At 50.2% G+C, this 27,259-nt stretch overlaps 1 protein-coding gene across 3 annotated transcripts in view; it reads left to right on the top strand.

Moving 5' to 3' along the window:
- Celsr1 (cadherin EGF LAG seven-pass G-type receptor 1) overlaps window positions 1–27,259 on the top strand; it is a 137,332-nt gene that overhangs the window by 37,675 nt on the left and 72,398 nt on the right. For all 3 annotated transcript variants that reach the window (XM_029469792.1, XM_021183487.2, XM_029469791.1), the window contains exon 2: window positions 18,869–19,507. In XM_029469792.1, the coding sequence (XP_029325652.1) occupies window positions 18,869–19,507 (639 nt within the window). The remainder of the gene's footprint in view (window positions 1–18,868; window positions 19,508–27,259) is intronic.

Here is a 27,259-nt window from a genome sequence, read left to right as displayed (position 1 = left end):
GTGTGTGTCCTGGCTGCAGTGCTGGTGAGTGAGTGTGTGTCCTGGCTGCAGTGCTGGTGAGTGAGTGTGTGTCCTGGCTGCAGTGCTGGTGAGTGGATGTGTATCCTGACTGCAGTGCTGGTGAGTGAGTGATTGTGTCCTGGCTGCAGTGCTGGTGAGTGGATGTGTGTCCTGACTGCAGTGCTGATGAACTTATGGGGTAGAGGGAATATAAAAATTCTTTGTGTGCAAGAGGCAATTGGTATGGTAAGTGATTTACAGGGCCCAGAGTCCTGGCATGGCATTAACCAACCAAATGACAATGGATAAGTTGTTGCATGACCTCCTGACCTTCTAGGAGCTGGTCTATGACCATAGGGAATTGAGGCCTGTGGCAGGAGGGTCAGGACACAGTTCCCAGAGCAGGTGGCAGGCTGTCCCTGAAGCAGCAGTAATACCAGAAGCCCATTCTGTTGCCTAAGTGCAATAATTTGTACAGTAATTATTCAACTTGTATACTGGAGCACCCAGGTGACTGTCTTGTGTGTGTGTTTATGTATGTATATGTCTGTGTGACTCTGTCTTATGTAACAAGGAACGTTATGCACACCTCTTTAGAGCAGGAGGGCCCCAGGTGGTGCTCCCAGACCCCTGTTACACCCCACCTGACTCAAACCCCTCCTGTGACCCTGAGAAATCCCTTTGCACTCTTTGACATGTCAGCTCTAGATGATGTGCAGGACCCAGTTAGTCAAGACCCGTGCTGGTTAGCTTTTTGCCTACTTGACACAAAACAAACTAGAGTCAGTGGGGGAAGAGAGAACCTCAGGGGAGAAAAACGTCCTCAACAGATTGGCTTGTGGGTAATTCTGTGGTCATTTTCACAATTCATGATCTATGTGGGAAGCCCCAGCCCACTATGGGCCGTACCACCCTAAGCAGCTGTCCTGGACTGTATAAAACACAAGCTGGGAGAGAGAGAACCTTGGAGAGCCAGCCAGGAAGCAGCATTTCTCCACAGCCTCTGGGACTCACTTAATTCTTGCCAGGGTGTTGCCAGGGATACTTGTCTGCAGTCCTGTGTGTGGGTGCCATTGCAGAGTAGCTCAGACTCTGGGCAGGGCAAGTTTTCACAATGAGCGGGGCCGAGCGGCTCTTTTGGCCATGAAGGTTTACAGTTCTTACAATGTGGAGGCCACAGAAAAAGTAGATTTCCTGGTACAGTCAAGATTGCCCCGGTGTCACCTGTGTCACATCATGGAGTTGAGGACAGTCATGGGGCCCTGTACTCGTTAGGGTCCAAGCAGTTGAAAGGGGTACCTGCACAAGTGTGGGTGCTCAGCCTTCTCCCCCGGCTTCTTAGCAAAAGCTTGGCAGTGCTAAGTTAGACTCCCTCCTCCCAGAGCAGAGGGTGGGAAAGCCTCGCTTGAGTTAATAAATAAACACACTGTGGTCAGCAGGCATGGTGCCCCCTCATGCCACTGAGGTGGGAAGAAATGGTCTCAGTGTAATTACCCGCCAGGTTATTTGGCTGTAAAGATTGGAGGAACTGGGGACAGCAGCCATACGTTGGTTTAAGATACAGAATAATGAAAATGTACTTATACAGCCCCGAGATGAGATGCTGAAAACTGAAAGTGAGAACAAAGAGGCTGTCACTGCCCATCCCATCAGTGTTTATAACCAGCAATGGCTGGGCCTGCCTGGCTGTGGGCGTGACCACCCAGCGGTGGGCGTGGTTATGCGGGTTATGGGCGTGGCTATGCCGGCTATAGGCATGGCTGCTGTGGCCCTGGCTAACCTACCTGTCTAGCCTCTTGGCTCTGAGTGATGCTTGCTAATGAAATCCAGCACACTGATGTTCTAAAGAAATGGTTTCTGCAAGGTTTGCTGTGTGGAGCTGGGATGGGGGTATTCGTTTCTTCTGTGACCCATGGCTAGTCCCACGTGATATCACCCCACTTCTCAGGCCAGGGCAGAATCCTGACTCTGGTGTGAATGATTCAAACCACTTGCCATGAAAGTCTCCTGCTCAGGCTTGCACATGGGTATCTGCATACACCTCTTCAGGCACTCAGTTCACGAGCACCTGGGGCCCTTGAGTCGGCCATGTACCCAGGGACTCTGAGACAGAATGCATGGGCCTCTGAGTGGGACTGTCATTCCCAGATTGTCCCCATATTCCTGCAAGGCTGAGTGGGGAGGGCATAGGTTTGCTGTGTATCTCTCGGTTCTGTCTAGAAGACTAGTTTATGCTGTAACTAGTCTCTGTCACAGCATAGATCCCAGTCCCCATTACCCACCTGCTGCCCTTCCATGCAACTGAAGGGAAACCAAGAGTAGTCATCTCCCATACCTCCCACATGCATCCTGGGTATCCTCGCATCAGCCCAGCTAGCCTCCCTCACCTCTCACTAGCACACAGTTCCTTCTCTCTCTCATTACTCACCCCAGCCACCCATGACACTTCCTACCAGATAACTGTGTGGCTCATCTGCCTCCAGCAGGCTGTAGCCATCTTCAGGGCACCACAAGGGCACCATGGTAAGGCCTCCCCTTGGCATTCTGACACCTCACCTGGCACGCACAGTGCTGCAGATATTTGTTGAATTAATGAGTGATGACATTTTTAATTAGAGTTCCTTTGAGTTTAGGTTGCAGATTAGAATCTTCCAAGACTTTACGCCAGATAATTTTTTAATTGTGAACGAGTGTACCTGTAGTCAGCTCTGCACTAATTATGGAGCTAAGGTAACCCACAGTTTTCAAGACCCCCCCTAGGGGAGTTCTCAAGAGGGAAATCCAATTTGTCTCTGCTAAATCTTCCGTTATCCACTTAGTAAGAGGATGTTGGGTATAAATCTCTTCCATCTGTTCAAACTCAGACTAGAGGTGCCGCTGCAGGGGTTTGCAAGCTGATGTGGTCTGAGTGGGTGCAAGTCTGGATGTACAGGCTCGAGGCCATGAGCCCAGGAGGCTCAGCAAGGGACTACACATTTGAAGGGACCTCCCAGAGCCAGATGGAACAGGGAAGACCTCTCAGACCTCCTGGAGCAGAAACAGGCAAGCAAGGGTGAGGGACACAAGAGAGACGGAGAGACTGCCTTTTGGTACTTCACCACTGTAGATAGTGTTAGAGCCCTGGGAGCAATTCAGAGTTGATGATGGAGTGTCACTCAGGCTTCTAAATGTCAGAGTCACAAGCAAAACAAAACAAGCCAAAGTGCTGCCCAAAGTCACAGAAGCCACAAGATGACCCAGAGGCCACAGGTGACCCTTCTGCTCCATTCTGCATGTTCTCGCTTCAAAGGTTGAGGCTGTAGCCCTGAGCAATCTATAGCTGGGAGAGCAGAGGGGCCCTAGGGCAGTGCCACGTGCACCAGCCTGTGTGGGTGAACGTGCAGGAAGAGCCATGCTGGCCATCTATCTCTGAGCCACCCAGGCTCTCTGGAGCACTAGCGGTGCACAGAGGCATCAGGGTTAGGGTGAGCTGTGGTCGGGGACAAACCGGCTGCCAGATTGTGCTGTGCTCCTTGGTTGCTATGCTCCCTCAGCTCCTCAGCTCCTGCTAATGAGCTGGGTGAAGCTGCTGAGTGGTATGGGCACTCTGCCCACCCCAGCCGCCAGCCCACACAAGGGGGTCCAAGTCCGCGCTTGGATCTTTGCGCAGGCTGACCTCAAAATAGGCCCATCTCATTAGTTTCATGAGGAAGGAGCCCCGTGGCAACAAAGACCGGGGAGAGGACCCAGAAACTCCCCGTGACATGGAGCTTGTCTAGAGGCAGGACCAGTTTGAGGTGGGAAAGGGCTTTTGTTCCCGCCTTTGAATACCAGAGACTAATTCCACCATCTGGTGGAGGGAAAGGAAGCCTGGAAGACGCACATTAAAATACTCAGCCATAGAAAGCCGGTCATGCCTCCCTAAAGACATATAGTATGTTAGAACTCACACTTTCCCGTTCGCTTGAAGAGCCCCATTCATGGGGATGGGGGGTGGAGCACCAGCCTCTTATTCCTCTCACCATCCACAGTTCCTCACCAATCTCAAGCTACTTGTGTACCACCCTGCAAATGCTGCGTTAAATCAGCCTTTTGAAATTTAGGCCTGGAATTTTGTTAACAAATATTTAACTAGAGGGTTAAAAAAAAAAAAGCCAAAAGAAAAAAAAAGAAAAGAAAAACCAACCCCGTGGTAGCAGGTTGTGAGGCAGCTCAGGGCCAGCCTTTGATCTGTTCCCCAGAAGAAAAAAACCCATGTGGGCCCCCTCCTTCACCAGATTAAAAGAAGCTGGGAGTCATGGAGGTGACCTGCATGTCCCCAGTGATGGAGGAGGCCCTGTGGATACTTGGTCCCCTGGCATCTGAAGTGTCTGTGAGTGCCCACTCCAGTACCTCCCACAGCTTTGGTGACTTGGGTACTGCAGTGAATGACAGGCTGAGGGCTTTCAGGTGTGCTACAGGTTGCTGGCTCTGGCCCTGGGGGGATGGAGCCAGACCTGTGAAGGTGGGAGTTAGGGTCTAAAAATCTTCTCCAGGGAGTATTTACATTTCAAAACAGAGCTCTGTAAAGGTATTCTGGAAGTCACTTAAAAGGTTCCTGAGTGGCCAAGAGCTGGTTGCTCCCTATCCCCAGTAGATGCTGCAGGAGATCTGTCCCTACAGGATGATGGGGCCTGAGCTCTAAGGAATGGTCCTGTCCTCTGCAGGTTGTATGGGGGCCAAATGGCCAGGCTGATGGGCTGTGCGCAAGCTGATGGTTCCCGGTGCCCCGTCCTCACCTTTGAAGCTGGTTCCTGGCAACTTCATCTTGTCTCTTCTTCCTTTGATCTTCTGGGTGTGGGCAGTGCCCTTGTAGGTGGTTCTGGGAACCAGGATGCCCTGTGTTGAAGTAACTGCTCCTTTTACTTACCTGGCTGTGGTACCCGGTGCTGTGGGTGCCAGTCACCTTTGTTGTTCCTCTCTTGCTCATAGACAGGTACACGGTTGGTGCAGCAAAGCCCACAGCTTCCTGCACGTATTACAGCTACAGTTGGACACTGGTGATTACTTTCTCTATAGGAAATGTTAGAGAAAGACAGCAGAAGACTGACAGGCCTCACTGCACATGACAAATGTGTTCTAGAGAGGTGCGTTTCCCCAAGTTCAACACATGAACCTATGGACTTCAGAATTCTCCACAGATTTCAGATGAAGGATTTGGGGCCTATTTTGGGGGCTGTGTCAGTGGTAGCAGGCTGCCCACAGCCACTTGAGGGGTTCCCCTAATTTGGGGGGGAGGGAATCTGAACTCAGGCCATACCAGGATATGTGAGGGTGTTTGTTTGAGAAAGGGTTTCTTTGCATAGCCTCGGCTGTTCTGGAACTCACTTTGTGACCAGGCTGGCCTTGAACTCAGAGAGATCCTCCTACCTATGCCTCTGAAGTGTTGGGGTTTAAAAATGTGCACGGCCACCGACAGGCAGGGTATGTGGTTTTGACGCAGAGAAGAGAAGCATTTTGGACTAGATGGTAGGAAGCAGAGTTAGGGGTTTAACAATTAAATCTTAATACAGGCTTTAAGCAGGGGAAGATAAGAGAAAGAGAGATACTTAGGGTACTTAGAAAGAGTGTGGAAGCAAGGTTCTCCAGGCGAGAGCCAATTTACCAAAGCACTTGTGGGTATGGCCTCCTCAGGAGTTGCAATTAACTGTCTAAGCCATCTGTACCTTTTCGATGGCTCTCAAGTTACAGTGCAGATGTTGCTAAGAAACTTCTCCCTCTTTTTTTTTTTTTTTTTTCTGATAAGTGCGACTATAGGGTGGCCCTAGAGGTGCTTTGTAGAAATCATTACCTGATGAGGTAGAACCAGGAGCCACTAAGGCTGCACGAGGGGTTTCTGTGAGATTCTTAGAAAACTGCAGGGTGACAGCTGGGAGGGGAGAAAGGCTTTTAAGCAGTTGTTAATTGTGCTGGTGTTCTTCCAGGGTCAAGGGCTCATTTCTCAGGTCCTCCGAGCTCAGTCTGTCTTTTCTATCCTCAATGGAAGAGGGGCAGTGCTGGGTTTAGTTAGAAGCCAGGAATGTTCCAAAGTCTAAAGCCCTAGGCCAGAGCACGTTGCTTCCCTGTGAGACAGAATGTAGCCAACAAAGGAGGGGAGGGGTGCGGTGGGGAGAGGTGGGGAGGGGAGGGATGCAGTGGGGTGTTGCTGTCTAAAAGCTCTCCTCTTTGCTGTTCATTGCCCTCTTGGGTTGGTGGCATGTCTGGGGCTGGAGAACATATGGCTCTCCGCTGGCAAGTGCTCAGGGCACCTTGTTATGCCGGATGGCGTCATCTGGCTTAGAACCAGGCGCTTACTTAAGCCCTCATTGTTGGTTAATCTTTGCCTGGGGGAGCTTCACCCATTTTACTAGGAGGAGGTAGAAAGGTGGCTTTCTGGCTGTAGCAGGGAGGAGTGAAGCTGGTCCCCCCCCTTCTACTGGCCCAGCCAGTGTCACCTTTGGGACCCAGCTGGCAGAGGGAACCCCAGACAGTACTGCCAGGAGATATTGAGGCCCCTACTTGGGCTGGGTTTGGCAGTATCTGGGGCACTAAGCCAGGAACCCCCAGTCTAGCTGCTTCCTGGGCTCTGGGTGCTCTGAGAGCCCAAAGTAGAGGAAGCTAGATAGCTCGTGTTGTTTCCCAGAGCAGGGTGGTTGCTGGGTAATTCTGCCCCCACAGACATTGGACAATGGAAATGGTTTTGGTTGTGACAACCCAGGGAGAGGCGTGGGTACTATCTCCTGGGTGGAAGCCAGGTACGCTTTGTAATGTCCGTAGTGAGCCACCACCTGCGGTTACTGGGTTCCTGGTGTCAGCCGTACCCTTTGAAGGCATCATTTGATGTCCCCCAAAAGGGAGGTTGGGGGGGGACTCAGACTTTGGTCTTGTTCAGAAGATTCGGTATACATCGTTCCCGAGCACTGGAGATAAACGGGTGCTCGATCATATAAAGTTCCCACCAGACTCTCCATGTGATTCTAACCGAAGCCCTGGCGTGGCTTCCCTGTGGGCACTGAATGCACCTGCCTATGGGTTTCTTACACAATGTCTGGTGAACTACATAAACAGATCGTGGTGGCCTTGGCTCTGTCTGAGCAGTAACCCGGCATTCCTGCTGCCAGTGGGTTTGGTAAACTGGTGGTTAGCAGGTGGCTACCCAGCTCCTCAAAGAGAAGGTACTTGGTGCTTACAATAAGCCTCTTTATCTCCTGACTTCCTTCTCCATCTGGGTCTTAAGGACGTCACTTAAGGAAGTTTTGGGTAAGCTCCTACTTAAAACAATCTGTATTCAAAAATCACGATTGTGACTTCCTTTAAAAAGCTTTTCAAAAGGGCTGGAGAGATGGCTCAGTGGTTAAGAGCACTGACCGCTCTTCCAGAGGTCCTGAGTTCAATTCCCAGCAACCACATGGTGTCTCACAACCATCTGTCATGGGTGTCTGGTGACGTCTTCTGCTGTGTCTGAAGACAGTGACAGTGTACCCACATATATGAAATAAATATGGCTGGAGCAAGCGGGGGGGGGGGCAAGCGGGGCCAGAGTGAACGGGGCCAGGAAAAAAAAAAGCTTTTCAAAAATAGACATGAAGGGACGGGAGAGGTTGCTTAGAGATTGACTGTATATGGCTCTTGTAGAGAAGGACTCAAGCCACCTGTAAGTCCAGGTCCTCTGTGGGCACCTGCACTCACGCACACATACAGTATAACTTGAATAGGAAGCTGAACATGAAGTACATCTTTAGAGTCCAGTTCTGGTGAGTGAGAGTCTGGAGAATCTGGAGTTTAGTGTCATTCTTAGGTGCATAGCAAGTTCAAGACCACGTTGGGCTGCATGAGATCCTGCCTCTGAAACAAAACGGGATGGAGAGATGGCTCAGTGGTTAGGAGCCCCAGCTGTTCTTGCAGAGGACCCAGGTTCAGTTCCCGGTGCCCACATAGTGGCTCCTAGCCATCTCTAAACTCCAGTGCCATTTCCTGGCCTCTTTAGGCACTATATGCATGATATACGTGCAGGCAAAACACCCATACACATAAAATAAAAATAACCTAAAAGAATCTGAAGGGTTTTTTTTAAAGACTTTTTTTTTAGATTTATTTATTTATTATATGCACGGTCGCTGTCTTTAGACACACCAGTAAAGGGCATCAGATCCCATTACAGATGGTTGTGAGCCACCATCTGGTTGCTGGGATTTGAACTCAGGACCTCTGGAAGAGCAGTCAGTGCTCTTAACTACTGAGCCATCTCTCTAACCCAGAATCTGAAGGTTTTTAAAACTTTAAGAAAAAAAAAAAAAACCCCAACAATTGTACAGATTCACATGAGGTAAAACAAACCCGTTTAAGATGAGTCCTGCAGCAGCAGGTGATGTCTCTAGAGTGTCCACCACTGTCCAGACCCAAAAATGTTTCTTTCCTCAGAGACTTGTGGCTTTAGTCCTTTCTTCCCCATCTCTCCTCTCTTGCTCTTGCCTCTGTGGCGATGCCCATCTGGGTATCTCATGTGACATTCCGTTTAGAAGGAAGGTTTGAGCTGCGTCTTCACTGTAGGACATTCGGGACGTGGCCCCCTTTCCTGCTTGGAGCTTCACTGGGTGGATCCTGCTTGGAGCTTCACTGGGTGAATCCCGTTGTGGTTTTCCATTCATGCTGATGGCCATTTCTGTCCATCATGCTGGGGCATCCGCCCATGCATTGGGTGTCTGCGTCTTTTCAGTTCCTTTAAATCACACACTAGAATGGGTCTTGGAGTCCTACGTTAATTCTGTGTTTGACCTTTTGAGGAACGGACCCTTACTACATTCATGAATGTTCTTTTTCTCCAAAAGAATGTTCCTGCTGGTTTCTGAGCCTACAGCACCTGTGGCTGGGGTCAGACTGGCTACTGTGGGGTAGGGATTTCAGGCATTAAACATAGTCATAATGAGTCTCTATTCGTGTGTGTGTGTGTGTGTGTGTGTATGCATGTGTGTGTGAGTGCGCACATGTGCGTGTGTATACATGCATGTACACACACATGTGTATGTGCAGGTATGTGTGTGTGTTCAGGTGCACATGGAAGCCAAAGAATGACATCAAATGTCCTTCTCAACTATCCTTCAGGAAAGTCTCTTACTGAACGGAGAATTCCCCAATTCTGCTAGGCTGGTTGGTCACTGAGCCCCAGGGACCTTCCTTGTGCATTGCCACACCTGGCTTTTTACCCGATTGCTAGGGATCTGAACTCAAGACCTCACACAGGTCTGCACAGCATGTGGTTCATAGACTAAGCCATCTCCCTAGCCCTGAGCTGAGTTTTTAATCGAATAAATGATGGTTCCACATTTGAATTAGATGCTGCCTTTTTTTTTTTTTTTTTTTGAGACAGGGTTTCTCTGTATAGCCCTAGCTGTCCTGGAACTCACTTTGTAGACCAGGCTGGCCTCAAACTCAGAAATCCGCCTGCCTCTGCCTCCTGAGTGCTGGGATTAAAGGCATGCGCCACCATACTTGGCTAGATGCTGCCTTCTAACTTAGGGTAGAGCCCTGTTCTAAATGTAAAACCAGAAAGAGCATTCCTTCTTCCCTCAGCTTCCCTCCCTCCCTTTTTTCTTCTTCTCCCTCTAGTTGTTTGCTCCTTTTTAGTGATAAACTTTACGGCCACATTGACCATTTCCCCATTACATTTAAGTGTGTGTGTGTGTTTGTGTGTGTGTGTGTGTGAGAGAGAGAGAGAGAGAGAAGAGAGAGAGAGAGAGAGAGAGAGAGAGAGAGAGAGAGAGAGAGAGAGAGGTTGATTGATTAGTGGACGCAGGAAATTAGAGGACTACTTACGGGAGTCATGTCTCTCCTTCCATCATGTAGGTCCTAGGGATCCGCCCAGGGTTGGTTGTCAGCCTCCGCGGTGAGCATCATTACCTACTGAGTCATATCTTCAGCCATGCTGTAACCATTTTTTAATGGATGGCTTGAGGACATTTCATTCACTGCCACTGCTATGCGGCCAGCACAGTGTCTGTCAACCCCTGGAGCTCGTCTTCAGGGTGTCACAAAGCAGCTGTCACTGTAAAACTGAACCCCCGAGGCTGCCAGCCCAGCAACCTCCATCTACTGTCTGTCTCTCTGAATTTGGTCTCTTTGGGATCTCTTTGCTGGTGGACTTATGCTGGCTTTGACTGCCAAGCCTGAGGACCCCGGAGCCCCATAGCAACAGTGGTTCTCAACGTTCCTAATGCTGTGACCCTTTAATATAGGTCTACATGTTGTGGTGACCCCAACCATAAAGTTATTTTCATTGCCTCTTTTTTTTTAAAAAAAGATTTATTTATTTATTTTATGTATATGAGTACACTGTAGCTGTACAGAAGGTTGTGAGCCTTCATGTGGTTGTTGGGAATTGAATTTTGGGACTTCTGCTCGCTCTGCTCAACCCCGCTCACTCAGTCCTTGCTCGCTCTGGCCCAAAGATGTATTTATTGTTATACATAAGTACACTTGACTTCAGACACACCAGAAGAGGGCATCAGATTTCATTACAGGTGGTTGTGAGCCACCATGTGGTTGCTGGGATTTGAACTCGGGACCTTTAGAAGAGCAGTCAGTGAGTGCTCTTACCTGCTGAGCCATCTCACCAGCTCTCATTGCTCCTTCATAACTGCAATTTTGCTACTGTTATGAATGGTAATGTAAATATCTGACACATAGGATATCTGATATGTGACCCCTAAAGGGGTTGTGTAACCCACAAGTTGAGAACGGAGGAAGATGTCATTTCGTGCCTCCTTGGTTTCTTCGTTTCTTGTGCTACTGGAAGTTGTCTTTTTTAGATCATGTGATGTCTTTCTTGGTACTCCTATACCAACTCCCTGGGGGTGGTGTTTCTTCTCTGGCTCTTGTGAGAGGGTAGTTCCTTGACATTTACAGTGGGAAGAGTTTAAGAGTAGGGGGAGATACCAGGTGACGGTGTCTTGGAAACCAGATGAGCATGGAGAGCATGGGTGCTTTGTTTGGATGAGTGCATTTGGAGCTGTGAAGTTTCAGGCGCTCACCACAGTGCTCCTCGCTGACTGATTCCAAGCCTGGCTAAGATCTTGCTTGCTATAGAAGGAGGGGGTCTGCTCCTGGTTAATCACAGACCATACCCACTGGGGGAGCCTTAACAGCCTGGGTACTGGCTGGGATTCTCCTGGGAGTGATAGGTTGGAAGTCTCCTCACATGTCTGTTTCCTCGTTCCTAACAGTGGCAGCAGGGAACAATGTCTACATGCACAGACATGGGCTGGAGTCTGCCGTCTATACCTGACTTCTCCCAGCACCGCAGTGAGGCCAGACACCATCATGGTACACTCCTTTAGATATACCGAGGCTTATACATGGGATAGCTGATCTGGTTCTCTGTGGAGCAAACTAGAGGTTAGGGTGGGTGGGTGGCAGGTTGTCAGCTCCTGAGCCTGGGCTGTCCCCAGTGTGGGACTAGATTGTCTGCACATCACTTAACTTCCCCAAAAGTCTTCTCTGGCACTAATTTTCAGATGATTGCTCGGTGAAGAATGTGGCAACTGCTTGGTATTTTGCTGCCTGCATGTTCCCATAGAGAGGTTGAATGTGTGAGGCCCATGTTAGCTGTCTGTGGCCTGCCATGTGCTCAGACCATCGAGAATTGTGGGCTCCGGTCCAGGTTGTAGCAGGAGACCCTCATGGTACAGAAGATACAGTCACTGTAGCTTGTAGGTGGCAGTTTAGTTCTTGAACTCCACACCCAGTGCTTTGGGGGACTGTGCCACCAAGCCTAAGATTGTCATGTCTCTGGGTGGATATAAGCTCATCACTACCCCTGGTTTCTAAGGAATGGGGCAGCAGCCTACAGGGACTCTCATCCCTGACATATCTGTACAGAGGACTGGAATCAGACAGGCCATCCTGGATGTCCAGGAGTTGCCTTTGTCCCATGATGAGTCATTGTCCTTATGGATGGACACTAGGTTGGGTCTATCATAAACCCAGCAGTAGGAGTAACCCTTGGGCTGCCATTCCCTGTGAGCCTGAGTGTATATTCTCACATTCAAATAAGAGAACCTGCCTCAGCGGGTATTCTGGAGGTAGGAGTTAGGCTAGGAAGGAGCCCACTGCTGGCCCTAGACTCTTGAGCAAGCAGATGTTTGCTGACCAGCTGCCTGGCAGGTGCTGGGGGCATAGAGAGAGGTCACTCACAGCAGGGAGATGGCAGATGGCCTGATGGACACTTGGTGCAGGAGGCCTGGCTGCCTCCTCTTTGTGGTACAGGTGGCAGTGGCTGTAGTGGTGACATTAGTGACCTAGGACTAGGGTAGGGGTGGAACCTGAAAACATTTTAAGTTAAAAAGAGTAGCTAAGCCGGGCAGTGGTGGCGCACGGCCTTTAATCCCAGCACTTGGGAGACAGAGGCAGGTGGATTTCTGAGTTTGAGGCCAGCCTGGTTTACAGAGTGAGTTCCAGGACAGCCAGAGCTATATAGAGAAACCCTGTCTCAAAAAACAAAACAAAACAAAACAAAACAAAACAAAACAAAACAAAACAAACAGTAGCTAAGGGACTCTGAGTAGTGAATGCTTAGTGGGGCCAGGATTCTAAGGCTGGTATAGATTTCCCTGAGCAGGTGTCAGAATCTGGGCACTTGAAAGTGTGTGTGAAGATGCTCCCAGACTCTAGTCAGGGTAGATTGGGTTCTGGCTGCCTGGGATTTGGTCCAAAGATTCAGTGGGACCAGTAGGAGAGAGACACCTCCCCCTCCCATGCAGAGACCCCTTCTCCAGCTCCACAGAACAGCAGTGGAAAAATAGAGCATGGGTTCCAAACAAGAAGGGGCCCCAAGTGTGAGTGAATAGGGGGAGGGGATCAGGAGAGACCAGTGAAAACAGGACCCAGCTGGGGATGGGGGAAAGGGCTACCGGCTCTGTCCTCTGGTCTCCTGGCAACGGATACAGCTGCAGACCCCTGTGGTACCCTGCTAGTTGACTGCAAGGTGACCATAGGTCTTTCCAGAACGGAGTCAGAGCAGGTGGCCTGGTTGTTATGGCATCAGTGTGTGGAACCATTCCTGCTGCCCCAGGTCTCCATCCTGAGGCTGGGGGGAAGGGGGAGGGTGGGGGGGGGTCACTGTTGCTCCTCACAAAGGGAGCAGAAGCAATGTTCTTGCTGCCACCATTACTGTGCTTGACCATGCCCCACCCACCACCTGAGCCTCATCCACACCCTGAGAGCTCCTGTCACCTTGTCCCATGACTTTCAGCTTTTGTTTGAGGGGATGAGGAGGCAGCTAAAAGAAGACCTGGAGATGCCCTCAGGGCTGGAGCCAAATACCACCTGCTGTCTAGCCTTGCTGTGAACTCAGAAGCCCTCCCAGGCTCCAGGGAGAGGCACAGTTCCCAGTGCTTTGAGTCCGTAGAGTCCTGGAGAATACAGGAGCTGGGGACAGGGGTACAGCATCTGGCTGTGATCTGCTGATGGCAGCAGCGGCTCTCCCTAAGTGTCAAAGCCATGACAGTTTAGAGACAGCAAGGGGGATGAGGTCCCATAGTGAGTGGGTAGTGGCACTGGCTTCTATTCAAGTCTCACTGAATTGTCCGTCAGGCTTTGTTGTCTAATAGGTTAGAAACTAACCTACCCTATTCCTAGTCTCCAGCGGGCAGGACTGGGATCTTCCTGCCGGCTCCCATCCACCCTACCCACCATCGCTGGGGCCTTTCAGTCCGGCTGTAAGAGTGGCTCAGCTCAGCATACTCCGGCTCTCAGTGTTGTACTATCCTCGTTTGAAGAGGCCAGTGAGGAGACCTTTATGGATCTGTCCACACTGCTAAGGACTCATTCCTGGGTTTAACTCCCTTCTGCCTGCCTCCCCTCAAAATCACACAAGGCCAGCAGACGACTTCCGTCTCCTGCCTCTGTGGTCTTGTCCCCCTGTGACTTCTCGTTCTCATGTGGTCCATGCTAAATAATGCTCCCCAACCTATGTGGGACCTGGGGTGCCCTTGTCCAGTGAATTGTGTCCCCAAACTAGGTCCCATGCTGTCATCCTTTGGAACCCATGCTGGTTTCAAACTCATGATAATCCTACTGCCTCAGTCTCCCAGTCTTCCCTGGGATTGCAGGGAACCATAGGAATTGCAGCGCTCTGCCCACTTACGGATTCCGGAGCTTGGTCTCAGAATGAAGCGGCTGATTGTGCCGTTGTTAGACACTTGGGACAGGGACCCCCTCTTCCCTCTCACTTCCCAGGCTTTCCCACCACTTTTCTTCATTGCATGTCCGCTTCAGGGAAGCAACCTCTATCCCTCCTGGTGATGGCTATGCTGCCTGTCAACCTCAGTGATGTCACCTGCACTGGGCTTCAGAGCTGTAGCTCTGACCCCAGCTCCCCATTCCATACTGGGAGGGCTTTAGGCTGTGAAGAGGTACGCTTGGCATCAGGATGCAGTTGTGGATGTATACCGTCTATTTTCTCGCCACTGCCCCTCATCCATGTCTGAGGATCAGGCAACAGCCTCTACCCCTCACTGTGGAGACATGGAAAGTTCTTCCAGGCATTGAGAGGCCCTGCTGGCAGCCACCCTACAGCCTGGTGCTCTGCCTGACCCCTGCTCTGCCTCCTTCCTGTTGTCTGAGGCAGTGCGGTGACTTCTGAGAAGGTGGTGGATGTTGCATCGGGCCGGTTAAGGATGCTGAAGCATCGGGCTGCTTTAGGATACTGCAAAGCCAGTGGAGGCTGTGGTTGGTTCCTGCGCTGTCCTCACATAGAGGAAAAGCCTTCAGCTCTGGTCTGGGGAGCTGTATAAGCTTTCCTAAGTTGTGCATGCTGACCCTGCACACCCAACCTAGCTGCAAAATAAACAGAAGGCATGGAGAAGATAGTTAGCTCTCTGCATCCTTGCCTTTAAAATCACTTACACCATCAGGACCTAGGGCACAGAGAGCCTGAGACAGCACCACAGCCTAGAGGGTCTGTGCCTGAATGTCACCTGGGGTTCTGAGTGGGGACCTAGATAGGAGAAGGACACAGGGAACCTGAGGGTAGCGTGAACTGAACTGTGGTTAGTAGGCGCTGATATGGCCCTTCAATGATGACACTTGTCCCCCACTAATTTAGTGACGTGGTTAATGGGAATTGTGGGCACAAAGTCTTTGGGATGTCTCTCTCTACACATTTTATGCAATTCTGAAGCTGTTCTAGAATAGAATTTATTTAAAGTCGGTGGCCCAGACAGAGCCAGTATCTACATTGCAGAGAATGGCCAGGTCTAGTTCTCTGGACTCCCGAGCAGTGACACACACACACACACACACACACACACACACACACACACACACTCTTGTTTTATCTTGTGTAAAAGGGGTTGCTTGCTCCCTTCTAATGCCATGTTATCTAGATCTGCCCTGTTCGCTGGTTTCTAACCCTATCTGTTTTCACCATGTGGCATTCCATCTCAGGGTGGCCCATCCTTCATTTCAGTGGTGGCCTTGGTGACAGGCATTTACACTTGTGTCCCCCAAAGGCTTTAGTAAGTCATAGGTTGGCTCAGACCACTGAAGCCACACATACCTCTGGTTTACAGCCTGGGAGGAGTTAGCACCAGGGCAGGCAGTAGGCGTGGCCATGCTTCTGACACATCAGTACCCAGAGCTGCTTCTGTGGTTGGGTTTGCTTTGTCTCTGAGTGAGGAGAGCTGCCTCTAGGCTGTGGCTCCTCCTCCTGGTATGTTCTGTGCTGTGCCTCTTTGGGCTGTCCCCTGTGAAGGCCGAGACTTGGTGTCCCCTTTTACAGTGGGTCAGGGTAACCCAATCAATCCACTATAAGAAAGGAGGCTTTTAACTTAAAGTCATATGACCTTTCACGTCCTAGGCCAGGACAAACAAATCCCCGTGTGGTTAAAGAATGTCTTGAAACAGTTGCCACCAGGAAGCAAGCACTGTCCTAGTCAAACCACTGTGACAAGATCAAATCGGCTACAAAAACATGCCTCGATGGAAAGCCGACCCTGGGTGGTGTTTGTGCGTCTGTGCTGGAGTGGAGGAGACAGTAGGCTCCTGCTGTCTGCCCTCCTTTCATCCACACTTGCTTACCTAGAAACTTCTGAGTACTGGGGACTGTTCTAGACGACACCAGTGCAAACGATAATTACAGGAACACAACCTGAGAGTCCTTGGTCCTTAGGGACTCTTGGGCATAAACAGTTGGAATGAGTAGGACTGTGGCCACCCCTGAGCAGGAACAAAAGCATGAATGTGGGGAAGGACAGGTGTTCAACATGGAGACCCTGGGTGGTTGCTTAGCATGGACGCCCTCAGTGAGGGACTGAGGTGCAGTCAGAGGGTTCTCAGAGTGGAGGGCCCTCAGTGAGGTGAGTGAGCAGAGACTCAGGTGGCACTATCCACAGCAAGTGGATAGTGACGAAGGCAGTACTCGAGGCAAAAATTGAAGGCGTATATTTAATCCCTAAAGTGGATTGAGGGGTTGTAAGATGCCAGGAAGTATGCATATGGCGATGAGGAAGGGCCATGAACACAGACTGTGAAGTGCCATAAGTGGGGTTCAGGGCATGTATTTCTATTCCACATGTCATTGGCAGTCACAGGGAAATGGGGTGATGTAGCTGGGTTATAAGACATCCACTGTGACAGGTGTGAGGATGCTGATGGAGAGAAACTGAGGCAGGCAGAGCTGGAGATGTATGAATCCTGTATGTAGCCTAGTGATGCCCCTGGGTTATAATCAAGCTCTTTAAAAAATTTAACTTTGGGGGGCTGGAGAGATGGCTCAGCAGTTAAGAGCACTGACTGCTTTTCCAGAGGTCCTGAGTTCAATTCCCAGCAACCACATGGTGGCTCACAACTGTCTATAATGGCATCTGATGCCCTCTTCTGGTGTGTCTGAAGACAGTAACAGTGTATTCACATACATAAAATAAATAAATCTTTAAAAAAAAGAGTTTAACTTTATACTTAAATTATAATCTTAACCACTTAAAGAACACCTCTCAGTGTCATTAAGAATGCTCATGATCTGTTGAAATTTTATTTTTGATTTATGTGTGTGGAAGTTTTCTGCACGAGCATATGTGCACCACATGTGTGCCTGGCGCTCACAAGGCCAGATGGAGGTGTAGAATTTTATAGACAGTTGTGCATCACCATGCTAGGAAGTAAATTCACATCTTTTGCAAGAGCAGCCAGTGTTTCAAACACTGAGCCATCTGTCTAGCCCCATCATATTTTCTTCAATTGAAAAAAATTTTTTTCTGCAGGGTGATGGTGGCATATGCCTTTAACCCCAGGCACCCAGGAGGCAGAGCAGGCAGATCTCTGAGTTCAAAGCCAGCCTGCTTGACAGACCAAGTTTAGGGTAGCCAGAACTACACAAAGAAAACCTGTGTCTATCACAAGTGCACCCTCTATCAGTCTGACACAGAAACATACCACTTTACAGCCATGGCCTTCTGCTCCTTTCCCCACAGGCTCGCAGCCATCTCATAATGGAAAATACATTCAGTCCAACTTTGAAAAATCCCCATAGTCTTGGACAATACCATTTCAAAGTGGGAGTGGAGAATCTCTTTTGAGATGCAGGTCATCCCTTAGCCATGAGCTCCCCAGACAGTCAAGAAGCAAGTTATCTACTTCTAATTGTCACAACACAGAGTAAGCAATCCATTCCAGAAGGGAAGAATGGAGACACAGCGGGAAACGATCAGACTAAAGCAGAACTGAAGTCCGGTGGGGGAAAATTCTGAATCCCACAGCTCACGGTTAGCTTGTCGGGCTTATAATGTAATCACCTGGGGTCCATAGGGCTAAGGTGGCCCCTCATCTCCGACTCTGCTGTTCACACATAACCTCTCTTGGTTATGTGTACACATAATCTACTCCATACCTGTAGTTCTCCTCAGTGGGCATCCCGTGGTTCTGGCATTTCTAACATCTTAGGGCCTTTGTTGCAAATTTATACTCCATCCTCGTGGCCTCGTGCATAGCATCCTAGAGCCTCCTTGCGGGGACTCCAACTCCTGACACATGTTCTCTGGCCTCAGGCACTTTCTGAAGCCGTGGCTCAAGTCTCTTTTCTATCTTGTCCCTTTTATGCCTGTCAAACCAGTACCATGGAAACAGATGATGCTGCAAAGTTCTGCTTCTAGCGTGGGATTGAGCTTGGCTCCCTTGGACCATAGTTACATTGGTCTTTGTGCGCTGACCAACTCAAAGGGTAGTGTCCATTGTGGGGGCTGAGGAGAGGGGAGGCTTGGGCAGTGATGTGGAGGGATAGGTGGTCCTATTGCATTGGCAGTTATGAACTATGAGAGAGCTCTTAGTTACCTTTGCAAAACACTGTCTATCCAGCATTCTTGCATGCTGGCCGTGTAAGGATACAAGTGCATAAGGCTCAGATGCGTTAAGCCACGACATGGCACATTGTGTGGGGCCGCTCCCTGGTGGCACCAGGGTTGAGCTGCTATGGTGGGGTTTGAGTTGTGTGGGGGCGATAATGGGAAGAGTTGTAGTGAGAAGAGGGGAGGTTGGGGTCAGGGTGAGATGGTCAGGTTCACTGTACAGTGAGGATCCCAGGTCTTTCATGTCTGGAGTGAGATCTGTGAGCTGAGAAGTCCCTATGTGCTATGGGGCTGAGGGTCCCTGAGGTGTCTCTAAGAAAAGGGCACATTGAGAGCTGTGGTTGGGATGCAGAGTGTGTCAGAGGTGTCAGCAGGAAGATGGGGTATATAGGAAGTCAAGGGTGGGCCGTGAAAGTGGGGGTACCCAGGCTGGCTTCTCCTTTGCCAGGTACATCTAAGGCTGCCCTTGGTGGGGTTGTAGGAGCCTTTACTGTCTCGGGCATCCTACTGACAACAGGTCTCCTTGTGTCCCATAGATGGTATCCACAGCGTCACCGCTCTCTGCACTCTGCGCGTGACCATCATTACAGATGACATGCTGACCAACAGCATCACTGTCCGCTTGGAGAACATGTCGCAGGAGAAGTTCCTGTCCCCGCTGCTGTCCCTCTTTGTAGAAGGGGTGGCCACAGTACTGTCCACCACCAAGGATGACATCTTCGTCTTCAACATCCAGAACGACACGGATGTCAGCTCCAACATCCTGAACGTGACCTTCTCGGCACTGCTCCCCGGTGGCGCCCGTGGCCGGTTCTTCCCGTCAGAGGACCTACAGGAGCAGATCTACCTGAACCGGACACTGCTCACCACCATCTCCGCCCAGCGCGTGCTGCCCTTCGATGACAACATCTGCCTGAGGGAGCCCTGCGAGAACTACATGAAGTGCGTGTCTGTGCTTAGGTTTGACAGTTCAGCCCCCTTCATTAGTTCCACCACGGTGCTCTTCCGGCCTATCCATCCCATCACAGGCCTGCGCTGCCGCTGCCCACCGGGTTTCACTGGGGACTACTGCGAGACTGAAATTGATCTTTGCTACTCCAATCCATGCGGGGCCAACGGCCGGTGCCGGAGCCGTGAGGGTGGCTACACTTGTGAGTGCTTCGAGGACTTCACTGGTAAGTATCTGGAGCCTGTGGGACAGGCTGCTGGGGTGGTTGGGGGGGCTGACCTCTGCTTTGTGCATGATGAGAAGAGGCTCACAGTGTACCTGTGAGGTGTGAGGGTTTTCTATGGGTGTCCAGTGACATGACGTAAGAGGACAGGTCCTGGACTTGTGTGTCATCTCCATTAAGGTCTCTTCAGGTGGCACTTTCCTTGCTGCCAGCCTCCCAGTTCTCACTCACCTTCTTGGGGGGGTCTGTGTCTTCCTCTCCAGATAATGTTAGGAGGGGCCTGAGTAGGTGAGATGTACTTTTGATACCCAAATGCCTCAGATACCTTAGATGTATCTAAGTGAGTTCTGTTGTTTTTAGATAAGGTCTGGCTCCAAAGCCTATCCTGGCTTCAAAACCGTGACAATCCTCCTGCCTCAGCCATTTGCAAGCAGATTTAAAGTTAAAGCTCTTTATTCCAGATTTTCAGTTTAATTGGTTAGTGCCAAACTGTGCAGTTAGGGTAAAAATCCTGAGCCTTCAACTTCCTGGATCCCGAAAGTTGTCAGTTCTAGTCATGCCTTATTGGTGCGAAGACTAATTCACCTCCCTCCGCCCCGAAGATACTCCTAGCCCAGCATGTCCTGACCAGTCTTAAAGACAAGACCAACCTCTCTGACTGTAGCCAACGGTCGCTTTAAAAAATGAAGAGGCAGCTGAGAGCAGTACACAACACCATTGTGAACTCCCAGATCTCATTCTGGTCTTTGATCCTCTATTAGGTACAGTTTCAACCCACTTGGAAAACCAATTCCCAATAGGTTCCGTGCTGAACAGATCATCTTTCTGGAAGGTTCCCTGACTTAGGGACTTGATTTATAGTGGAGGTGACTTGGAGATCCTTCTGTCTTTAGGATGTCAGTATGAAATCCGAAGAATCTCTGCCCTCTAGGGTAGGAATCTTATCTGCACACAGTACACATTTATTGCGTTCATCTTGAGGCCTGTAGGTAGTGGAAGTGTGGGAAGCAGGAGGAAAGATGGAGGCAGCGAGCAGAGAGAGAAGAGAGTGAGTATCTGTGGCTCTGTGCATCCAAAGAGGAGGGGCGGTCTCTTGGAGAACTTTCACAGACTCTGAGATATGGGATGCCAGGTTGGCCTGCCGGCACGTCGGTATCTCAAGTTGGTTATTGTCTGGAAATGTGGAGGAGGGAGAAGGACATTTGGCTGCCCACCCCTCTACGGTTCCCCTCCCTGTCTGTGGCTGACTGCCAACAGGATGCGGGCAGTTCTTCCTGCTGTCTGGCAAGTGTTGATCCCTGATTCCTGCCTCTCAGGTGCCTGGTGGTGAGCAGGAAGGCAGAGGTCTAGGAGACACCCTGATTGACGGTGTGCACCGGAAGTGCTGACAAAATGTGTGTGTGTGTGTGTGTGTGTGTGTGTGTGTGTAGGGACTCCCCTCCTCTGCCTCTTCTCCCTGCTTTGAATTTAGCCAAGTCTAAACCCAATAAACAAGCGCTACCTCCGGGACACACAGGTAGCCATGGCCCCACCTCTCTTCCTTTTTAAAATTAATTAATTAATTAATTAATTAATTAAGATTTATTTACTTTATATATGTGAGTGTACAGTTACTGTCTTCAGACACACCAGAAGAGGACATCAGATCCCATTACAAATGGCTGTGAGCCACCATGTGGTTGCTAGGAATTGAACTCAGGACCTCTGGAAGAGCAGTCAGTGCTCCTAACTTCTGAGCCATCTCTCCAGCTCCCCACCTCTCTTCCTAACACCCCTCCTCTATCCAGAGGCTTCAGCTGGCATCTCTTTGGCAGTGTCTTGTAAGACTCGGCTAGCTGCATGGTTGGTTCCTTCCTGACAGAGAAGCATCAGGGGAAGCCAGCTGGTTCCCCAGTCCCTCCCTGTCAAGTGGCCCTATGTAGAAGGCTTTGTAGACTCTCTTGCTTCAGATAGAGAAGCTGAGGGGCACCGTTGCAGGGAGGATTGGTGTCTCCAGGGTGTGAGCAATGCCCATCTAGCTGAGAACCTGCTACAGACACTTACAGAGTGCTTGCTGTGTGCCAGACCAATGTTCAGTCAGACATTACCCTATCTGCGTGGGCAAGTGATGACCTGGGTCACTTCATGTATTCTCTTTAGTTGATATTTAGGACCCTTGCCATCTTTCAGCAGCAGCAGTACGGGGCATGTAACAGCCTCTGCATCAGGCTTCATCCCTGGGGCTACCATAGCAGACCTCTTAGGGATACTTAGGGTATGATGTGACCATGCTGGCGCAGGGAAGTGAGGCCACTGGGGATCTGTGGACCCTCGGCTCCCCTGCAATGACAGTGGACCCATTGGGTGCAGCCAAGGGACTTCTGAGGCGCTCAGATTTCCTCTTCATCAGCACAGTCGTTTCTGGAAGGACGATAAAGGGACAGTGGGCACATCTGTCATCTCCGGGAGATGTGACTGGCATGAGGCTAATTTGATTCTCTGTGGGTACTGAAAGCATCATGCTATTTCCCTAGAGATAAAACTCATTAAGGGTGATTACTTCTCTCCGATCCTCTTCCTCCCCTCTCCTCCATTTCTTGCCTTTGAAGCGCTCGCTTTTCTCCGTGGAGGTAATTGTGCTCATTTATTCACGATGAAAGCAGCGCTGTCGTCACACAGCTTTAATTTCTTGTTTCTCGGTAAGCCGAGCTCAAGCTCTAGGCCTCCTCATGGCGGGCTTGGAATTAGCCCAACTGTGCCAGGAACCCTCGGCTTCCTGTGCTGCAGGACAGGAGAGTCAGGAAGGCATCCGTTACATTTCAGGAAAGGCTCTCTGAATTCACAGGGAGATGGAGTCCGGATAGCTCTCCTGAGTTTCCTAATCTACCCTGGCTTTAGAGTGTGCCCAGCCTATGAGCACCTGGATTCCCTGGTGTTTGTAAGGGAAGGTAATGGCATGTCCCTGCCGGTACATCTCTGCTTTGGGACCACAGATGGGTTTAACAACTCCCTATAGATGGAAAGGACTGAGAAGACTTCAGAGGTGGGCACTGGATACGTATTGGGTAGTCTCTTATTTTCTTAGCCACACTGGTGAGATAGCCTGGTGGGCTAAGGCACTTGCTACCAAGCCTAAGGACCAGAATTTGGATCTCTGCTGCCCACACAGTGGAAGGAACGAACCAACTCTTACCATTTTTCTCTGACCTCCACACATGGCCCCCAATAAATAAAAATTTTTCAGCCTGGTGGTGGCGGCAGCGGTGCATGCCTTTAATCCCAGCACTCGGAGGCAGAAGCTAGGTGTATCTCTGTGAGTTCAAGGCCAGCCTGGTCTACAGTGAGTTTTAGGACAACCAAGGCTACACAGAGAAACCCTGTCCAAAAAAAACCAAAAAACAAAACAGTTATTTTTTTAAGCCCATAAACAAATACAAGCATGTTTCCCTCCATGTCTGGCTTCTCGTTCTCTATTTGGGGTATACCACTTTTGGTTTTTGTTAAATACTTTTGTATGTGGTCATGGACTCCCATGTTGCTCCTCTTAATTGAATTCATTCACCCCATCTCTTAGCTCCCTTATCCGCAGTCTTCCTGTCTGAATGTGCTTCCTCCTGTCCATCTGTCTGTCTCCATTGTCCTTTCCTAGTCACTAAGGTCCTTTGGGTTTTGGGCCTGTGGCCAAGCTCCAAATTGAGTCGGGGCCCAGCACTGCGGGCTTCTGGGCGTTTCTAGGGTGGCTTCCCCCCTTCTCCCTCTCCCCCTCTCTCCACTTCAGGGAGACCTGGGAATAGTTACCTAGTTATCATCTCTCGCCTGGGGTACATTCCTGAATGACAGCTTTGATGTCAGCAGGAGGGGCGGGTAGTTCAGCTGCATCCAGATCTGAGAGGGGAGGGGTGGTCACTATCACAACTAAAGCTCTCTTTGGGTGCCCCTAACTTGATCCCTGTTCTTAGGGTCCCTCCACCCCCTTGCCGCTTGGCTTGTCCTCATTCTGAGTGTGCGTTTCTGCAAATCCAAGGCAAGGGGCGCTTGTACAGCTGTCGAATACAAAGCTGCTGCCCCAGCTCAGGGCCATGAGCTCCTTTGTCTCCTATACAGAGGGTGTTCCCTAGGGATGGGTGCACCCTAGGAGGTAGGACTTGGGGAACCCTCAGTGGTATTCAGTTTGAACTTTGTACCAGCCCCTGAAGTACTTTCTTACTTCCTTTAAGAGCCTCCTCGGACTGCAGAACTCTCCTGAAGCTGAGGGTGTTGTGTCTAGGTTCAGTGTGATTGCAAGTACGCAATCACCTGTGTGTGTTTAGGAGCCATTTTAAAGTAAAAGCCCTAGTTATAAATATAGACATTATCCAACTCCCATTAGTTTGGGGTAGAGGGATGCTGTTCCTGTCTCCTTGGGGACAGTATGCCAGGTGCCCCCATCAGAAAACCCCATGTTATGTGGTGCATTGCCTCTGAGCCGTGTCCTGATCCTGCAGAAAAACCTCCTTGAGCACAGGGAGGAGGGGCACCCAGAGCTGAAGTCTACAGGGTATACAGCTCAGCTACGCTGGGAGTGGTTCCTAACCCTCTAACATTAGTCCTTAATGTGGGGGATAATTATCAGTTAAGGCGAGGATCATTACATTGCCCATAATTAAAATCTCAGCTAGAGCAGCGAACACTTTGAGACTCTGGGAGAGACATTACGTTTTTCTTCTCGTCGCTGCGCACTTAACCTGCCACTCTGGCTCTTTCCACATAGTGAGTTGCAACGTGAAGTATTTCTCTCCTGTGCTATCCTGAAGTTGGGCGTTATTGCACTTCTGTGACCTTGTTTGTCCTTCGAGATCCAGATGTGGGCAGGTCCAGCTGTCTGTGAACTTTAACCCCTAAAGCCAGGGCGAGGACTCAAGGGGACGACTGTACATTGTGGGCAAGTGTCAAGCACAGCTGACAGGCCTCCAGGATGGCCCCTCCCATCATCTCCACATCCTCTTGTGGCTGGTGCTACCAGCAGCTGGCTTGAGTTCCCTTAACCCCGAATCTGGAATCTGGAATGTTCCAAAATCCAAAACTTGGCGTGCACCAACATGATGCCAAAGTGGAAAATTCCACATCTGACCTCACGTGATGGGTTACAGTCAGAACGCAGGTGTGTCTACAAATTTGTATAAAATTACCTTGAGGCTACATGTCAAATGTATACACGAACCATAAATGAATTTTGTGTTTAGTCTTGATACCCCTCCCAAGCTCGTTATGTATATGCAGAGGTTCCAGAACTTTAAAAAGAACCTGCTGAAATCTAAAACTTTCTGATCCTAGGCACGCTTTTTTTTTTGCTTTCTTTGAACTAAGGTCCTCTGGGGAGTTGAGGTTGACCTTTGAACTCATGATCCTCCTGCCTCAGTCTCCGGAGTGCTGGGATTTCAGGCTTATGCTGCCATGCTTGGCTGTGTGGGTATGGAATGAGGGATCTGGGTTTGTATAAGGGATCTACACAGCCTGTACTGCCACCGGTGAGGTAAGATGCTTGAGCCATGTCCCTTGATGTTTCTGAAGGCCCCGAAGGCCATGGTTGAGGTATGCTCAAAGTGTGTGTGTGTGTGGGTGCTTCCTGTCTCTTCAGGACTTGTTAGCCACTTGACCTACGCTGCGTGGCTGTCTATACCTCTCCACAGTGCATGCTTCCTGTGGCCTGGTCTAAATTCTCTCTTACACAGACATCAGCCATCGGAGTAATCACCCCAAATCCAACATATTCTCCTCTGAGCTCCTCTATACCTGCGAGAGCCTATGTCTAAAGAAGTCCTACTCACCGGTGCCGGACTTAGGCAGTTCTAGACCGTCACTCCAGGGAACAACTTACTCTGCCCCATGATTCCTTTTGCTTCTTGCCCATGTGTGTGTGTGTGTGTGCGCGCTCACACGTGTGTGTGCATATGTGCGTGTGTCTAGTTCCTGCCTGGGTCAGGTGTGCTCTTGCTAAGAGGCAGTTTCCTGAGCATGGTTGTACACAGGGGTCTGAGCCAGAAGCAAGAGCGACCTGAGCCTTATCAGTCAGCTTGCAGATGGCTGAAGAAGAGTGAGTAAGAAAAGGGGAGTTAGTAGTAGGGACACAACTGGCTGTCTGGTCAGTCCTGTACTGGGTGTCTCAGCCATGGGTGAGATGAGGCCTAGCTTCCCTCACCTGACTTGTGGGTGTCTCTGTTTTGTCCACTGTCTGGGCTGGAGGGCTGCAGGTCATCACAGATGGACTCACTTGGGGATGGGGAGGGCCTTGGGCTCTAAACTGAAGGATTTGGGCAAGTCTGCCTCCTCTTGGAGGCCTCAGTGGAGAGCTTGCTTTCCCCTCAGCCTCAGTAGCTACCTGTGTTGCCCTTTGCAACCTCCATCCTTCCATCCCACATTCCATCCTCCCCACCCGTTTCCCACAGAATGCTATGATGGCTTTGTCTCTTCTCCCAGTAACCCAGGGTGATCTCTCTGTCTCTGTCTCTGTCTCTCTCTCATGAACCTCATTCTGCAGAGTGTGTAAAGCCCCAGCTCTCGGGTATGGGGTATAATCTTTGGATCCATAATTTTGTGATTGCTACCTCTGGCCCCTACCACCACTCTGGCACCTGGCACCCACTGGGTTGTCAGTAGAAATTTGCTGAGGGCATAAGAGAGCTACCAGACCCCGTGACTTCAGCATGTGGCCAGGGCTTGGCTGTTCCCCCTGTTTAATGCCACTGTGGAGCCCTGACCTTTAAGCTTCCATAGAGAAATTGAGCTTCTGACCTGAGTGGTGACCCCAGAGGACTTTAGGGAAGGCAACCCTTTGCTAGTCTCCACCCCATCCATCTTCCCCATAGCATCAGACAAAGCCCCTCTGTCTTGCCTGGGACCATAGGGGCCAGAGCAAGAGCTATGAAGGCATTGATGCCAAGCAAGGAGTTTGCACAAGACCTATTCAGAGGAGGCTTTCCTCAGCACACCACTGTGTGGAGAGGGGTCCCATGCTGAGGGAAGTCTCCAGTATCCCTGCTTGGGCTGAGTCCAGACTTTTGAAGACTGATACTTTAGTGTGTGTGTGTGTCCATGTCCTGGGTAGTTCTTTCTGTCTGTGAAGGCCTTAGAGTTCCCAGTTGGCTGCTGTGCCTGCTCTATGTGATTCAGGCTTCCAGCCAGACCCCATCCCACAGGACAAAGGCCTCCCAGTCTCAAGGTCTCCCTTCCTTGCCTCCTCCTTCCCTCCTGTCTCTGTTTCTGTCTGTCCATCCCTTTCATTCTCTCCCATTCCCTCCCTTCTCCTTTCCTTCTGTCCCCATACCAACTGCTAAATACCGTGTTAAAGGGCCAGAGAGATGGCTCAGGGAGGCAAAGGGACTTACACAGGCCTGGCAGTTTGAGTTTAATCTCCAGAACTCTGTAAAGGAAGAAACCAACTCCGTGAACTTTTCTTCTGATCTCTCTCTCTCTCTCTCCCTCTCATACACACATGCATTTTTTTTTCAAATTAGAAATTGTGTTAAATTTAGCCAGGCGTGGTGGTGCACGCCTTTAATCCCAGCACTTGGGAGGCAGAGGCAGGTGGATTTCTGAGTTTGAGGCCAGCCTGGTCTATAAAGTGAGTTCCAGGACAGCCAGGGCTACACAAAAAAACCCTGTCTCGAAAAAAAAAAAAAAAAGAAATTGTGTTAAAACAATGGTCCTTGCCAGGCGTGGTGGCGCACGCCTTTAATCCCAGCACTCGGGAGGCAGAGGCAGGCGGATTTCTGAGTTCGAGGACAGCCTGGTCTACAA

The sequence above is a fragment of the Mus caroli genome, chromosome 15, assembly GCF_900094665.2.
Source record: "Mus caroli chromosome 15, CAROLI_EIJ_v1.1, whole genome shotgun sequence".
Classification (NCBI taxonomy): domain Eukaryota; kingdom Metazoa; phylum Chordata; class Mammalia; order Rodentia; family Muridae; genus Mus; species Mus caroli.
The sequence above is the reverse complement of the archived record's forward strand: the minus strand, read 5'-3'. Positions and strand labels throughout refer to the sequence as shown.